A 17,705-nucleotide genomic window follows, 5' to 3' on the forward strand; every position below is an offset into this window, starting at 1 on the left:
AAAAAAAAAAAAAGCTGTTTGAAGTAATTTGCAAGAGTTTCTAAAATTTTGTTTTAATTTCTTTCCTCTCTCCTCAGAGCCTCTGTGATTACTGGAAAGTAGCTTTACAAGTGGAACAGTATTGATGCAAGTCCAGAACGATGCAAAAAACATTGAGACTAATCCTAAATCGATGCTGACAAGCCTTTACACCATACAAATGAAGCGCGTATCCCTCTCTCTGCTAACTGCACAGCACCTTGCGAAGGATACACCTTCACCTATATACCTGACCATGCCATCATTTGGGGATATATAATTCAGTATCTGGGGGTTCAAAACAGAATGTGATAAAGGATAACAGGTTAAAAGCAAAAAGTGTAAGCTGGCAGAGGCACATTATCCCAGGGAAAAATTTATGAGCCTAAGTAAGATCAAACATATTTATTCTCGTAACTCTTCCATGCTGACAGACCATCAAGAGTCCAGCTTCACCCACCGCTCCAGTGAGCTCTGTGTCGAAAGAGGGAGTCCTGTGGGACCCGCAGGATCACGGCTGATTCCCCACACCCTCCTGCCTCTGTCCCCACACTTCGGCTGTGCATCCTGAAGCTTCTCGAAGGTTACAGCTGAAGATGGTCGGAGAAGCAGATGCACACACCAAAAGGGACAGGCTGGACTGGTCATTAGATACTGTGGAAATTCCTTTCTAGGTGCTATTTTTAATCCCTAGTATAAACATGCTTATGGATATTCCGTTTCCAGCACAGTTATTACTCTTCGATTCCCATAAATGTAAATGGTGGGTGCTGGTTAATGCCAAGCCATGTGATTAAATTATTTCCTTTCTTTCCCATCTGCATTTCTATAGTCTTTTAAAAAAGAAGACGCCAATGAGATCAGAGCTGAAGCAATCACCCTGGTCCCATCCCACCACGTATTTTTGAAGAAGCCTTTGTTTACAGGATGAAGCACATCGCAGGCATTATCCTCTCTATCCTTCCTAATGTGTAGTGGATAATACTACAGTTAAAAATATTAATGAAAAATGACTAATGGTAACTAAATGATTCACTTAGCTTGGCTCTCTCCATAATGTATTCTTCATATGACAGGCATTTATTAGCTCTCACTGATGACTCCACAGACACCCCGCTATGCACAGAGAGCCTGTCTACACATTAAAACTTAATGCACAAAGCAAGAATTATTGATGTTAGCTCTGTTCTAAAAGGGTATATCAGCAGGATTTTATTATTTTTTTCTGTCATGGCTTTATTTTCCTTGGCTACTGAATAATCACAGATTTTTAATTTTACCAGAAGCTAGTGGCCCGAAACACCTATTAATTTCCCCATAATATTATTTTCCCCCAAACTATTGTCTTTTTATGAGTTGGTTGTGTGGTTTTTGTTGTGTTTTTTTTTTTTCATACACCTTCACAGATGCGTTAAAATAAGTATACGTGATGTTTCAATATTAAAAAAAAAACAGCTGGGAAAACTTAGCGACTGCACGCTGCATGCTATCTGTATGCACGGGGAAGCAGAGTCTTAATGGAGCTCGTGTTATCCTCAGAATTTCAGCACTTCTGAGAACAGCCAAATGCTGATAATTACTGGAGCCAAATACTGCACAAAGATGAATGCTGCTTTGAATACACACACAGAATTGTCTCCACTTTACTGGAAGTATATATGCTATAAACAGGCAGGAGCTAAGTGATCTGCTTTGCATTGATCTGATGAAGCACCGCAAACACCGGCACGCACCAGCCCCGCTGCTTACGGACCCTTGCCATGCAGGAGCTGGGAGCCACACTGAACCACAGGGCTAGCATGCAAGGCTGTGGGGTGCCGACCAAGGCTTAGCCGGGCCTTCTGTAGACCCCACATGAGATTTCTCAAAGCATCTACATCCTTGACACCCGGGATTCCCAGAAAACCTACAGTATCGCAGTCTTTTGGGAAAACCACCACCAAGCTAACGTCTCTAATTACAGCTCTTAAAATCAAAATATTTTTTGCTTTTGTATTTTATATAACCTTTATATTTTTGTATAACCATATATATAATGATATATATGGTTTTATATTTTATATAACCTGGGGCAGCCGGAGCCCAGAGCGACGCTGCTTGCAGCTGGATGCACCTTGCCCAGGAAGATGCGACTGGAATCTGCCCAAAAGCACACCTCGCTCTGACACATGCCTAGCCACCTGCAAGACCCACAAGAAGGTGAGCAAAAGAGGATGCAGAATGCCGCTGATCTGCTTTGGTAGGATAAGACAACTGGTTTGCATCCCTTTGCTAATTCAAGGATCTCCGCAAAGCCTCTACAAAAAATAGAAAAAATAAACCTCAAAGTCGAGCAGTTAAAGCGCTCCCCCAGTTTCTTTTCCTCTGAATGCAGATAGAGAAGGACGCACTTTCCAAAGTGCCAAAATGCCCGTCCTCTAGACTTAACAATCAGAAACCTGAATGAATCACTTGCTTTTCTAATTGCCAAAGCCAGGCTGGAAATAGATTTCAACCTAAGACAGACAGGCATTTTGGAAGCTTTTACCCTATGCCTAAGTGTAATTTCCACTAGCAGACTGTACCATGCGGTGTAATGTAAATGGCGAGTTAGACCAGAGATAGTAAGGGCCTATAATCTTTTAGCTATGTTTAAACAAAAGAGAGGTCAATGAGCTATTTACACAAATCCATTTTTAGGTTTCATGAAATTGTGGTTAAAAAAAAAAACAAACAAACACAAATCAAGTGTGGCCTTTATTGTCAGGAAAGAATGGCTGACTGTGCCTAGGTATCCCTTTGGTATCCCTTTTTGAAGATGGAAGGAAATGGAATGATTTGTTTAATAGGTATATTTGATAAGGGAACACTAATGCATTTTTTCAGGAATAAAAGCAAAGAATGCTGTTCCAGTTAGACATTTCTTTTCATTTTTGTTATACAGACAGGGCTTGATTACAGTTTAGGGAAATGGACTGAAAGAGCAGATGTATCATTTTTCTGATAGGTAGTCAGAAGGGTATTTTACGGAGTACAGAAGAGTTGGAAGGCAGATGATCCAAAGGATAATTGAAGAACGATATTTAAACAGGTTACATTTGTGCCCTCAGGCGTTAAACATAGGAGACTGCTTTTAATTCTCAACACGGGAGCACGCCTTGCTCCAAAGCAAATGAATACAACGAACAACTTTGTTTCAGGGATGTGCAGTAACCACCAGCTAGCAACTGGGAAATTCTCTGCAATAGGAAATAACGGGGAAATGGCACCACTTATCTGAAGTTATTTAGTCTAAGCCAGATGCTATTCAAGTTCAATATTCATCGCCGTTCATTACGGTATATTACCATATTTCCAGCAGTTTCAGAGCAGAGATCAAACACGTCTGGGGGTAATACAGGCCATAGCAAGACCATGTAGAGGCAGCCCCAGGGTCTGGGCTGCAGTGCAGGGGTGCAGCGCAGCCAGGTGGGAAGCAGGTCCCAGGTGGGACGCAGGTCCCAGGGCCTAAGGGTGGTGGTGAATGTGGTCGGGCAGGTGGCAGAGCCCCCCACGCATGCACACGCTGCGGCACCAGGTCTGCCCCTGCTTGGGAGCAGTGGCAGCATCTCTGTCCCCTGCTGCAACATCCCGGCTACGTGCGACCCCGCTGCGCTCTTGGACGCCGTGGTGATGGCTGAAGGGCATTCAGGGCACGCAGGATTTCAGCATTTAGCATTGTACACCATTTTGTTCAAGCTATGCATTTAGTGTCAACTTTAGTATCAGATTGCAGAAAGTTAAGAGGCAACTTTCTAAGGGTTTCAGCCCTCAGTAAGCTGTGTGCTCTGTGTTATACAGCAGCACAGCCTCTTTAAAACCCCTTGGTTCCCAGCATCTGACACATTCACATCCTGTTTAACAACTGAGCACACATTAACCCTTTCCAATAAAAACAATATATATTAATTAGCAAATTTCAGTGCGGTCCACGTCAATGACACATTAGTGTGCCATGATTAATGTTTTGCACTTCATGCCAATTGAATTTCTAATGATTAGCCACTTAATTCTGAGCTGAAACAATTAGTCTTCCCACTGAGAATTACTTCTTTTAGCTCAAAGCCAGGCAGTGAAAGTACAGAGAGCCAACCATACCCAGTCATGCAAACAGATCTTGTGGTATCAAAATTCAGCTTTACTAATATGTATTTTGTATGCATAATAAAGCACTGGGCATACAAAAACATCCCTTTTCCAGACGGGTACAAATCTTTTGGCAGGACTGAGCACATCCCTAATTCATAGATTTCAGCAGCAGCTGGGGGATATGGAGATGCATGCTCATATTTGTACACGAGAAAGGAGTTTGCACTTGGTCTGTAAAGGCTTCCACACAAACACTGGCTCTCCCTGATGTTACTAAGACCAACAGTTTAGATTCAGTATATACTGGTGGATGCTGTAGTGACACTACTATATGTCAGAAAATTAAACTGTTACATCTTGGTTTAGATTCATTACAGTTAGGACCAAATACTTGGCTTCACTTCAAGTGAGTGAGGAATTTAAGAGACACATCTCATGGCAGCTGTGTAGATGTACAATCTAACTTGTAACCGGTAATTACATTTGTCATTTTCTATAATCACCACACAAACAATGATTCCATCACCAGTATGCCCCTAAGAAAGAGGTAAACAGGCATCACTCATTTTACAAATGTGGAAACAGAGACATAATGATCTGATGACAAAGAATATCCATGGCAAAACCAGGATCTTCTCCCTGTGTTTATCGTGCAAAACCACCCAGACAATAGCAATGGCTGAACACAGCTGCAGCCCACCAGGATGCGAGCACTGCATCTTGAAGGCCACCACTGCTTCTCCTTTGACATTATGGTGATAACCGTACTACCAGGATGGTGATTCAAAGAAACCATGAATGCTCCCACACTTAAAGACAGAACACATATCACTGAACAGACATCAGTTCTGCAGGACCAGTTGCTAAGTACCATATTCATAGCACAATCAGGGCTGCAAACAACGTGAACAGAATATTTCCTTAAGTTTGTTCACCTAAGGGACTGACCCCAAGCCAAAGCAAACATTGGGGTCTTCCTGCTGACTTCAGCAGCCTTTGGATGCAACCCTCTTATGCACGATACAAGGGGAAGCTCTAACAACTACAAGAGCCAGCAAAAAGGTCTCCATTGACTTTCAGAAGACATAGGACCATTTCGTCACCTACACATTGACCTACCAACCAGTACAGCATTTAGATTTTCTACTCCATGTGGATTTTTTGTGGTGAAATGTACTCTAACACTTCAATGTATGAGGGATTCTGAGCTTACAGATGTGATGTTGAAGAATCATGAGGGAGCATATTACTCCAAGACACCCTTGAGGTGTCTGGGACATGTTACTTAGAAGAAAGCCAGAAGCAGCTTCTCAGGATTAATTTTGCAGAATAAAGTATCAACAACTGTAATATTAATAGGTTTGTTGCTTAATTTCTAAATGAGTGGTTTACTTACAATGCCTGCAGTTGGAGGCTGAAGTCTCCCCCTTAGTTTTATCTTTGCTTGGCCTCTGAAATTACCCTCCTTTCTCTGCTTCTCCAAAGCAGAATCCATGTGAAGAAAGAACAAAGTCCCACACAGAAGCTGGCCAAGCCCAGCCACATCCAGACTGCTTCCCTATCCCCTATTATTCCCTCTGGCCTCTCTCATTTTTCAACACGTTTTTGACGTAGCAAATGGAACCACAACAGCGACTGTCTTGGAGCTTGGTGAGTGACCAGAGTTAGTGACCTTCTGCAGCTCTGTGCCAGAGCCATTGGAAACGATGCTCTGCACAGCCCAGCCGTGCCAAAATCCACATCCACGGGGAGCAGCACAAAGCCTACGTGCACAAAGCAAGAATCTAAGAGTGCTTATTATTTTGAATCATTTCAACACACAGCTTCCAAAGACAGTAGCAGCTTTGGCAGGGAAGGAAGGAAGCTTATTTAGGTTATTTTCTGGTGCAGATAACTGACTAAATGCATGTATTTTTATCGTGCTGCTGCTTACACAGCATGAACTTGTTAGTGACAAGACAGATCCTGAACCTGCATGACTGCAGGACGGCCTTTAATGCCAGATGGCAGTACTTTGCCAATGACTGGATAGAGAGGTTTGGTGTCTAACAGATGATACCTTCTGTCTTACTTCTTTAGCCACCAATTTAATTACACTGATAATGTTATGAGAAGCAGAAATCAATTATTCATTGAACCTGCCTAAGAAATCATTCTTTTAGCCCACATATTTTGTTTCAAGATCATTTACACTTGGGTAAAAAGGCAGTTTTCTTCCTTCAGCGTCAATATTTTATACAGTAACTCGCTTAACATCCCAAGTGAAAATTGAAGAGGCTCTGTCAAAGAGGACGAGGACATGATGATACTCTGTGCAAGGCAGGAAGGTGACGCTTCAGAGCTCCAGCGATCCGCCTGCTGTACCTCCGCAGCTGTGCAATTCAGCGATCGTAAGCAGGATGCATGGAGAGATCTGTTACATCCCTCTGGAAAACAAAGCCCTTTGATGCATTTACATCTCAGCCTCCCGTGACTTTTTCAGAGGTTGTTGGAGGTGAAGCCGCAGATCTCGCACTGCTTTTTTTTCAGGCTCTCTCCATTTTTAATAAGCACACGACCTGGCTTGCCATTACTTTCTTGACACAACAGATTTTTCCTACGTTCTCATTAAAAGCAATACTGCGTGTTATAAACTCAGAACAAGTCATTGAGCTCTCTTTAGCAGCAGACAGAAAAATATCTTTTCCTTTGCCTGGTCTGTTTTTGCAGTGGTCGACTGAAGATAAACAAATAAATGAGAGCATAATTTTCAGAGATGAGTTTCTCCTCTCTATCTGCTTCGCCATCAACTGTCCGCCCTCGTTCTCCCACTGGCCGGCTGCACTTTGTGATAAAGCCACGATCATAAACCTGCAGAGTACCCCACGTAAAAAGATTCTAGTCTTTGTAAGATAAAGTGGTAGGAATGGGAGAAGGAGACTGAGCAGAGTTAAAGGCATTAGACTGAGCAGGAGACCTCAGGGCTGGAGGAAATGGGGAGGAGGAGGAGGAGGAGGAAAGGCAGGACGACAGAAGTACATCTTGGCAAAGAGACAACCAGCCCCCCCTGCACACAGCTGTGAACTCGAGGACAGTTTACGAAGCCGTGTTTACATGACACAAAGCAGACAACCCCAGCTGCACAGAGAGCAGCCGGATCGCGCCTCCCCTGCGGGCGCACACTTGCCTCACCCCGGGTTACCGAGGGAGCGCCCCAGCTCCGCGTGTGGCGCGAGCCAGCCCAGCCAGGCCGTGAGGAAGCTGGGGGTGAGGTGGCTGGGCCTCTCGCGACACCAGCGCACCCAACGCAAAGCTTTCTGCGGTCTAAGAGTTACTCTCAGACATACAGACAAGCACACGTTTGTATATCCAGCTTTTAGCATTACCCCAAAGCCCCTGAGTGCTCAATGGAGGCCAAGCTCTCCCTGGGCAAGTAACGGGACTCATCTGCTCAGTGACAGGGTGTCCATGCCTGGAAAGTGCGGTGTGGAAGGATTTGTTACCAGGCTGTAAATATGTGGCATTTAACTATAGGTCAGTCTACACACAGGCTTTTGTATGTCCAAAGCTATGGATGGAAAAAAAAAAAAAGAAGAAGAAGGAAAAAGCCTGCGCTGTGCCTACATAAACTGCTCAAAGTAGTAATTCTTGGCCATTATTTTACAGAGTGATGTCATTGGCACAACAATCTCTTCAAGGAAGAAAGCAGCAATTGTGGAAGTACCCAGTACTGCATCTCACCTTCACCACAGGAACTTTCATTCAATTCACATTAAGTAAGACGTTACGCTTTGGAGAAGTTCCAGCGATTTCAGCTTCTCCTTCCCAGTTCAATGAAACATTTCTTTTCTCCTTCAGCTGAGCTTATTATGAATATTTAATGGATCAAAATGAACTGAAAGCTACCACTGTGCATCTGCTCTCCAGCTTTCCATCCATCTATTGACATCAAGGCTTAGTTCCCAAAATATGACATTAACTATATTGCTATGTAAATACAACTCCTTCAACCAACATTTCATAAGTCAAATGTATGCATGGCAAAAGTCAAGCATGACTTGAATAGATGAAACTGTCCTCTCCTGGCTAAAGATATCTTTGTTACTTCAGCTCCCGCTGTCAATTCCCCACGCCAGCTTGTACGTTCATCTTCTGTCCTCTAATTGAATTAATATCCACTTCCCCTTACTCATCCCCAGATGCTTGTCCAAAATGATCTAAAAGACACAGCCCACATTTACAGGGAGGAGGGGAAAGATTTATATTAGGGCATCAGTTTGATAGCTACAGAGGCTTGCTAATTTGCCGTGCAGCCATGTAATCTCAGTGCAATTCTGGCTGCGGGAATGTAGTGATTTTTTACCGCATGTTTTCCTTTTAGCTCTTTGCAGAAACCACACTCAGAATAGTGTTCAGATGTGATTTAAGATTGAAATGAAAGAAACATCCCTTCCTGGATTTTCCAGGCACCAGAAATATATATAAACTTCAGTGCACTGTAAGATTGCCAACACTCTTTGGTTTGGCTATAGTCATCTCACCACCAGGAAAAAAAGGGGGGGGGAATCTTTTCAGCATCAGATTTACACCCTTCAGGATTTCCTAGTGCAACAGAATATGTGGAATGGTGAAAAGGGAGATAAAACAATGGCTGCAATTATAGCTCCCTTCAGATCCCCTGGATCAGATCTTTTAACTAAAAGTTTGGCCTCTTCAGAGCCTAGGAGTTTTGCCATCAATTTTCAAGAGATCAGGTTTCACTTTTCTCCCAAGGTTATGAATGGACAGAAGCATCTACACTGACAGCACACTGGAAAATGAGAATATGAAGACAGTGCACCCCTCCAGTGCAACTACATTATAGTCTCAGTGTGAAGGAAATATATTTTTGCCACATTTCTCCACTGAGTTTCACATTGCCCTGTAAATGTAGGAATAGTTCAAACATAAAACATCCCATCCACACTGGGATATATAACTGTTACAGGTTGGTCAAGCAACAAAGATTTTCTTGAGTGGCCCCAATACAATTGCTAGTGCTGTTTTTCTAGAGGAAAAAAAAAGACATATGCAGTATAAACATTGTTTTTGCTGTATTCGAATACTGTATAGATATTACTTTATAAATCTCCCTTATATTTCCTTTTCGTTTTACATCTCCTCCAGATCGGTAAGAAGCAAGGTCTGAAAGCTAGTGACTAAAAGCTGTTTAAGTGTGGCTGGCACTGGTGATGATTACCTAAGCAACTGATCTTTCAAGCTGATGATTAAAGAAGAAAACAAGAAAACAAGCCCGGCAGCCAGCACTGACAGCATTTCCCAGTCCTAGGGGAACCCCTGTGACTTCTGCTCCCAAAGGTTCAGCTCCCTGCTTCCCCTGCCCTGACCACCATCAGCAACGGCCTGTGTCATGTTGCCCCCCCCCATTCTTCTGCTCCACTCTTTATTACTGCTGTCATGAGGGTCTGGGGATGTCAGACAAACAGGATTGACAGGGCAAGGTACAGTTTTCTTATTTTTGCAGACGAACAGACAAGCACACATGGTCTTCACCACAGGTCTTACTCTATTGTAAGACCATGTCACAGATCACCATGACACGACTTAGTAAAGAGCCTGCTATACAGCTCAGACTTTTGCAAATAGGAAACTTACCTGGAAAATGTCACTAGACAATCTGTGCTTGATTTAACTACCTACACATTTGTGCAAAAACTCTACAGCCTGCCTCCCAGCAGTACCATTCAGTTCCTTAGCACATTAGTGCCAAAATGCACAGTGGCTTCTGCAGCCACGTCCTTCAGGAGGCAATATTTTAATACTGCCTTGTCTGCAGTATTTACAGAGGAGAAATTCTGAATCTGTGTACATAATCAGAGAAGCAGATTACTGCATTTTTACTGAAGAAAGCTTTAGTAAGTTACATTATTGAGGTGAATTTATATTGTACAGACCTAAAGTCCATCAATGAACATTACAGGTCAGTTCGTAGGTCTAGAGGTGCTGCATCAGATACACTAAGTCTGTAAAAAGGAGACTTGGGGAATCTGATCTCCTGAAAATAACTGCAAATTTTAACAACTTCTTCCAGTCCTCCTTAATTTTAAAGTTACATAGTAAACGAGAATTACAAGACCAGCAGAGTAGTGTCTGTCTTCTCTCATTTTCATAATTATGCCTACTGGGATACTTTACAGATTCTTAGAGAGAGAGAGAGACTGTAGCTGGGCCCCTGGGATTCACAGAGATTGTCCTGCCCTGCTGCAAGCAGTCTATGATTCTGCTGCACAGAGTTAAGAAACCTCTCTGATAACAAAGACTGCAGGAAAAAAAATAAGCAGATGTTTAGACAAACATGGTTGCTACCCTGCACGCAGGGAGAAAGCTGCCCAGAAAATATCTGCACCAGAAATGAGCAAGAGGGGCTACACTGTAAATAATTACAAGGTCTAGACTGAGAATATTAGGATACAGCAATTTAGCCAGGGATGTTGGAGCGCTTGCTATGTGCAGGCAGAAATCCTGCACCATCTCCGCAGGAGCAGGTGGCAGAAATCTGTGGTCATTACACCAGTTTGCAAACACAGATATTCCCCCCCTGCCCCTTGCCTCCTAATTCTCCAAACTGCCACATCCCTCTGCATTTTGAGATAGAATTATTCGTATTTTCATCACTGGTCAAGTTAGCATAAGACTTTCAGCTGGGGAGGAAAGAAAGGAACCTAATGCAGAAAGATAGGCAGGTTCCCCGTTTGAACGCTACTTGGTTCCAAGCAAGCATTTGATTGAACCATCATGTTCGTGACCAAATCAGTCTCTGATTTGGAGAGAATTAAACACAAAAAGCTTCACTGATGCTGATCAGGCACTGGATCAGAGTGCTACAGTCCAGGTTTTCTTTCCATCCGCTGCACAAGTAGGTTTAGACAGTTGTCTAATAGGGAGTCCAGACATCACATACAGATGTCCAGTTCTGAAAACTGTGTTATTTTCCCCCTCCAACACATACAAGCCTTTTGTTTTTGGCCACGTCTCCTGTATTACTAAATCTTTTTTCTCATAATTGCATGCCTCCAGAAAGCCTTTATAATTAAACTCATATACTCTCAAAATAATAAAAGATGACTCAAGAGCGGGAGAAATTGAAAGAGATCTCTGCTGCTTCTTTTTCTATCAGGGAAATCAGAGCTATTTTGAGTGACAACTGTACTTTTTCATTTTGTGCAAGTAATAAGTCTTCTATTAAACACAGGTGAATAAAAATTCATCTCAATGCACTGCAGTAACTTGAATGAGCTTGTCCTGAGGATAATTCTGGCCTTGAGTACTGGTAGTTACCGTACATACTTGTCTGATTAATTCCTCTTGACTTACAAAGGCATCCATCATGTCTCAAGGAATGATCTATGAAGCACACTGTACCTGAAATCCTCCCCTCCCCTCCCTATGCCATTTCCCCAGCATCCAAAACAGGCTCTTATCATTTGTAATCAGTAATTAATAACAAAGCATTCTCACTAGTGCAGTTTTTTTTTCCTAAGGTTAATGTAATATTTCATCCCAGTCCAGCTGCTGTTTTACGACTTGCAAGCACGACAGTAAGTAATGTCTTTGCATACGAAGTCATCCACAGAGTAAATCAATTACCTCTTCTTTCATCAGCAGGCATCTGCTACAGCAAGGGAGGATAATTAGATACAATATTGTTGTTTACCAACAGGATTATGTTCCCAAAGTTTGGCACTGCACATTGAATTTTCTTCCCTATGTCTCCATTCTGCAACTTTTCCATTAAGGAGTTTTTAATCTATGATCAATCAAATACTGAGACTAAGAACTGCACTTACCATGCTGTTATTATCTGCATGAATCTGCCTACAAAGATCAGCATCAAACACACAATGTACGTTTTCAGTACTGGCAAAACTTTGGGGCCACTTCTTGCCCTCATAAGGACACATGCACATCTATGACTATTCATCTCAATAGCAAAGCATCAGTAATTTCTAACCTTTTGCTTTTTAGATAAGCTGCTCTATTTCTTGTACTCCAAAGTTCACATTAGGGTATCTGTACTGCTGTCCCTGGGAGGAAATACAGCAGACAGAACATATACATATGAAAAGGGGAGAAAAGTTAGTGTATAGCACTGGTGTATAGTACTGGTGTAGTCTTTCTGTCTTACTGAAATTGGAAAGTAATATTTTTCCCCTCCTCTTCACTGCTGTAGTAGTTTGGCACCTTGGGTTCTTCTTGCGTGATATAACTGATGAAGGAAGACATGTGCCTGGCTCAGGAAGCCCATGAGTTTTTGTGTGTCAGCAGATTATCATGATTTGTTTATCCTTCTTGTAGTCTGTCCTGGTCACCTGCTGACGGAGACAAAACCACAGGTAAACTGGACTTTTTGTCATACTCATTGACCTGCCCTTTACTTCTTATACTTCTACAAGAAGCTGTTGCACACAGAAACAAACTGAAGAGTGCTCAGTACCTCAGGCTCACCAAGGGCAGAAATACGGGTTTTTAGGCATTTGAACCTTCGATTCAAAGTGCTGTGGGCAACACATACACAGAGCTCAGACCACATAGCTCACCACAAACTTCTGTCCGGGAACAGTCACAGTCGCCCACAAAGTTATCCTAGTGAGTTGAAATCACCTTGAAGACAGGAAAGTACCAACCCAGATGAAAGTTAAGCGACGTGGGCTGAACTGGATTGATGTTTGCAGATGCTATCCAGACAGCCTGAGCCACAGATAATCATGCGGCATCTCCAAAAAAGGAGCACATGCAGCCTGAGGTGGCTGAGGATGTATAAACACTGTCTGTGAGCAGCAAGGCAGCCGCTCACTTTCTTTGCACTTGGCAGGAAGGCAGGGGAGAAAAGGAGTGGAAGTAATAAAAGAAGTGGGTCATTTTGGAACGACTGCTCCAAAACAGTCCAATACAATTTCATAACAGAAAGGCAATGTGAGGTCCACAGTTCTGACTCACCAGGTTTAGCAAATCACTAAACATCCTGGCTCCAACTACCACAAAAATCAGCTACCTAGAAATGCAGCTCCTCAACAAAAAGAAATGTGTTTGAAAAGGAAAATAACAAATGGCAAACAGTTTGACCTTTGGTGAAACGGTCATGTCGACTCATGTATTAGTTAGGCAATGTCAAACTAGAAACTGAAACAAACAAATCCTTGGGATGTGTATCCTAACGGATACAGGACTGTACCTCTGCTGTGCTCCTCACAACAGTCTAGATAGTTAGACCAGACAGATTTCCTGGAAATTAGGTGTTAATCTTGACAACTAGAAGACAAATTCTAGCTTAAAGATGCAACTATTTCTCTTTCCTTTAACATTGGGTCTATTTTCACTTGCAATTTGCTGTAATTTGGTAGCGCTTTCATTACACCAAACAGCTCAATGCCAACCACTAATGTGTACAAGCCTCAAGTATGATGTTACCCAGTTCTGAACTTCTGGTGACTCCAGCTCCATGGGCTGATCCACAATTATCTGTTATTTTTGGAGCAATGGGCCTATACTCAGTCATGCAAATTACAAGACACAGCTGCATAAGTTGTCTTCTAAGAAAAAGTTTTGCAACTATTTGTTTACCCATGTCCTTAAATTCCTGGGGTTTGGTATACCAAAAAAATATAAAAAAAATCAATATACGATGCAAGTTTATGTCACATTCCTGTAAGTCTCTTCAACTGTGTTAAGTTACATCTAGATTTTCTCTTTTGCTACTTGTGTGCTGAATCCTCTTTCTTTTTCCATTACAACTATGTGGCAGAAGGAATATAGTTCTACTTAATACAGATCCAAGCTGTTTTTTTAACAAACCCATTAAAGAAATGCAGCATTTCAGCCCTCAGAATTTGGCATGGGTACCTCTGCACCTTATTAGTAAACCTCTAACTGAAAAAGAAAGAAAAAAAAATGACAACAGGGTCTCAGAGACATGTCTGCATGTACTCGAGGACCACAGCCTGGAAATTTGCTTACTCAGTGTAAATCCAGTTCAGTTATATTGACTTTTCTTTCCCTCATGGTATATTAGTGCTCATGAAAAATCTTGCAGTAAAAGCCCTAGAGAAGAAATCTTTTGTCCACAGACAAATGCACCTCTCACTTTCTGCTCTATTACAACAGGCAAAAGAGCAAAAGCATTGTTCCTACTTTTACAATAATGGGCTTTGTTACAGACACTTAATTTGGTCCTAACTCATTGCTAACTCATAGAATCATAGAATCATTAAGGTTGGAAAAGACCTCCAAAGTCCTCCACTAAACACCTGAACAATTATGATCAGTCCACTGAAAATTTGACTGCAGTTTTCTAAAATTCAGCTCCTATAAGCCATCCTTTCAGTCACCTCCATTTCATTGCTACATTAGAATTTATTGAAGCCAAATTCTTCTCTTTTCTTCTTTTTCTTTTTTCTTGTCACAATCATCCACCAAGTCAAAAAAAGATCCAAGAGACAAATGAAGGCATCTGCAAACAACCTGAACAACTCCATAGAAGGAAACAAAACAGCGCAGGATCAGAGAGGCTGTTATATGTCAACACAGTAAATACCCGTAGTCAAATCCTTGGCTGGTGTAAATCAACCTTTCTCCATCTGGTTTTACGAGGGCAGTGCAACCTGATGCTGAACACAGAGTTGAAAAGTCTTACTCATATTAAACTACAGCATTTTAAATCTGAGAGATAATTATTGACTCTATCTGGCATTTATTTTAATTGACAGCCATATTCCCATCTCCCCTGACAGGGAACATCCTACAACCATCTCAGAGCAGGAAGCCACATAAGCCCCCTCCCCTGCCCAACTCTCTTGGGGGTCCTGGAGACAACCACAGGAATTATGTTTGCACATTACTGCCTACGTGAGGAAACCTGAAGCACATTAAATGTACACTCTGTAGCAGAGGATGGTGAGCCACAGCTGGGTACTCCTATTACTAGATCATGTTAAAAATATGCACGTGGACACATTAAATATTTAACGTTTCCTACACTGAAAAAATTACATCTGCACCTAGCTTGTGGTAATCCAAAGCCATAGCTGCACAGCATCTTTCAGCAGCCTAAGTATGATGTTTGAATTGTTCAGATTCCCTTGAACTACAAGGAGAACTACAAATATCTGCTCAATCTACCACTTCTCTGAGGCAGCTAAACTAGGTGCCAAAGGGTTCCTGTGATGGCACACACACAGCCATCAGCATCCAGGAGAAAAGTGTTGGCTCCCAACACCAGGAGTCCAACAAGTTCTTGAAAGTCAAGGGTTAAAGATCTAACAGGTATTTTAATTATCTATATCTGTAAGAGAGAGGTTTTGGCCAAAAAATGTCTTATCAAAAAGTTATTTATTCTATTGACTTCTGAGCTGATTTTACAAATGGTAGATCATGACTGCTTCAGCAAGGAATTGCAGAGACAGATTAGGAGTCTGATCTTCCCTGCCCTCTTTACAACTGCTGGTGAACTCCTAAGGTCAAGAACTAAGAACCCCACTGCCAAAATACAGACCAGTCTCTCCTCTGCCACCTTAAGAAAGGCAAGACAGGTATTCAGGCAAAAATGCAAAAAGAAATATGACCCACATATTTGAAGAAATATTCCAGGGGTCATCTCCAGTCTGTTGTTTTATGTGTCGGCCCCTTCTTGCTGTCTTTTCTTGTTTCTGCATGCACTTGCTTGCCTTGTTAGTCCCTACAGAACTGAGTGAAGCATGCAAAGCCCCATCCAAAAAGTGAGCAAATGCCTTCTAAAAATAAATAAAGAAACAAAACTTAAAAGTTTGGTAAGAAGGGATGTCACTGAGCTGACAGAAACACTTCAGCGTGAAAAACGTCATCTGCTTAGTATGACATCAGCTGCAAGAAATGCTGCACTTACTCTAACACTGACATTTCTGGCTGCCTCCTAAGAGAGCCCTGAAAGGCATGCTAATGCTTTACTTGGTCAGGGCATGCAGAAATGAAGGAGAGGCAGTAAGGGAGCTGCCAGATGCATCCCCTGCTTCAAGAAGCTCAGAAAACCTTTTGAGTTGGCCAAGCTTGCAAGGGCTCTGGGATTACAGCCCTTCAATGGATGGGGATGCTTTTCTCTTATGGGATGGCCATTAACAATATTAAAGGGTAAGGAGGTTTTAACTGACACGCTGCAGACCCCGGGGAGAATAATTAAATGACCAGCCTCTTTTCCCTTACATGCCTTTCTTGATCATCTGCAAAGAGTGTTTAAATCTTTAAATTTAACCTGCAAATTCTAATATTTTTCCTTTGTAGCATTTGATTGCTCCTCTTCAGGGCTTTTACATGCACTTTCCATTTACGCAACGCTAACTCTATAATGGTCAATAAAGGCCAGTATATTAGTATGATAAACTCATGTTCCCAGCCATGCACAGAATTCCAATTGAATTAGAAAGTCAGCGTATGCTCATAAAAACAACGTAATCAAGTAAATGGAGCTTTACCCCACCACGTATCAGATATCACATATCTTTAGGTTGTTGTCATTTCTTCACATAAATACTTTAAATCACTTAGATTTCATTTTGCACACTATATAGTAAGTCTCTTCATAATCAAATAGTATTTAAAACATTTACTGCCTTGTTAAATCTAACAAGTTAGATTTATTGGGATAGTCACTTTCCTTAACAGCCAATTTAGTAAAACTCAATGTATTCATTGATGTATAAATATATAATAGGCGGTTGTTAAACCTTAATAAATATGTTTAATAGTCAGCTGGCATTTTCTCTCAATGGCAGCACTTCCTCTCAGTTGCCAACAGGAAATGCTGTTCCTGAATGTGCCAATTCAACTCACATGTAGGGAATAAATTGATCCAGAGGAACAAATGGGAGCACAAATTTCAGATAACTTTCCTGCACTGCTTGTCACAAGAACTCGAATTATTGTAGGCTCCCACCAAGACCATCAGGTGTCAAATAGTGCATAGAGTAAGGACGTGTTAGCTACTGTGCTTGTCTCGACCTCATACAAGTAATGAACCAGGACAGGAAGGGCAGCTGGCTACCATACAAATAATTTTCATATATTATTATTGCAATTTTCTGCCTTCCTGCATTTGCTGTTTCATGCTCAGAACGTCACTTACTCTTGCTCTCACCCCACCCTGCCCTTCTGTGTGTTGATTGACAGATTAGACTATGAAGCCTCAGCTTGTACCTAGGAGATCTAAAGATATTATCTTAAGGCTTTTAGGTACCTAAGTAAAATATTTAAAGGAGTCTGCATCATTAGGCAACTAAAAACCTTCAAAAATCAGGCCTTTAGCTCAAACTGTAGAACTTTATGTCTCAGCTTTGCAGGTCTGAGGATTATTCCTCTAAGCAGATGGCAGCTACTGCATATAAATGATATAAAACAGACCAAAACACATTTAAGTTAAGCGAGACTGTATTTGTACTCTGGACTGGGAAGTTTGATCATAGCCACAAGACACTCACCTGGGTGGGATTATACAGTTCCTGGAGTGGGCTTCTGGATCCTTTCCGGCAGCAAATGTCCATCCCAAATGGATTTCTACGCATTACTGCAAGAGGAAA

General features: G+C 41.9%; 1 protein-coding gene across 2 annotated transcripts in view; it reads right to left on the reverse strand.

Moving 5' to 3' along the window:
* CHST11 (carbohydrate sulfotransferase 11) overlaps positions 1-17,705 on the reverse strand; it is a 170,338-nt gene that overhangs the window by 77,342 nt on the left and 75,291 nt on the right. For both annotated transcript variants that reach the window (XM_083846609.1, XM_083846608.1), the window contains exon 2: positions 17,607-17,692. In XM_083846609.1, coding sequence (XP_083702735.1) covers positions 17,607-17,692 — 86 coding nt within the window. The remainder of the gene's footprint in view (positions 1-17,606; positions 17,693-17,705) is intronic.

The sequence above is a fragment of the Anser anser genome, assembly GCF_964211835.1.
Source record: "Anser anser genome assembly, chromosome: 1".
Lineage (NCBI taxonomy): Eukaryota > Metazoa > Chordata > Aves > Anseriformes > Anatidae > Anser > Anser anser.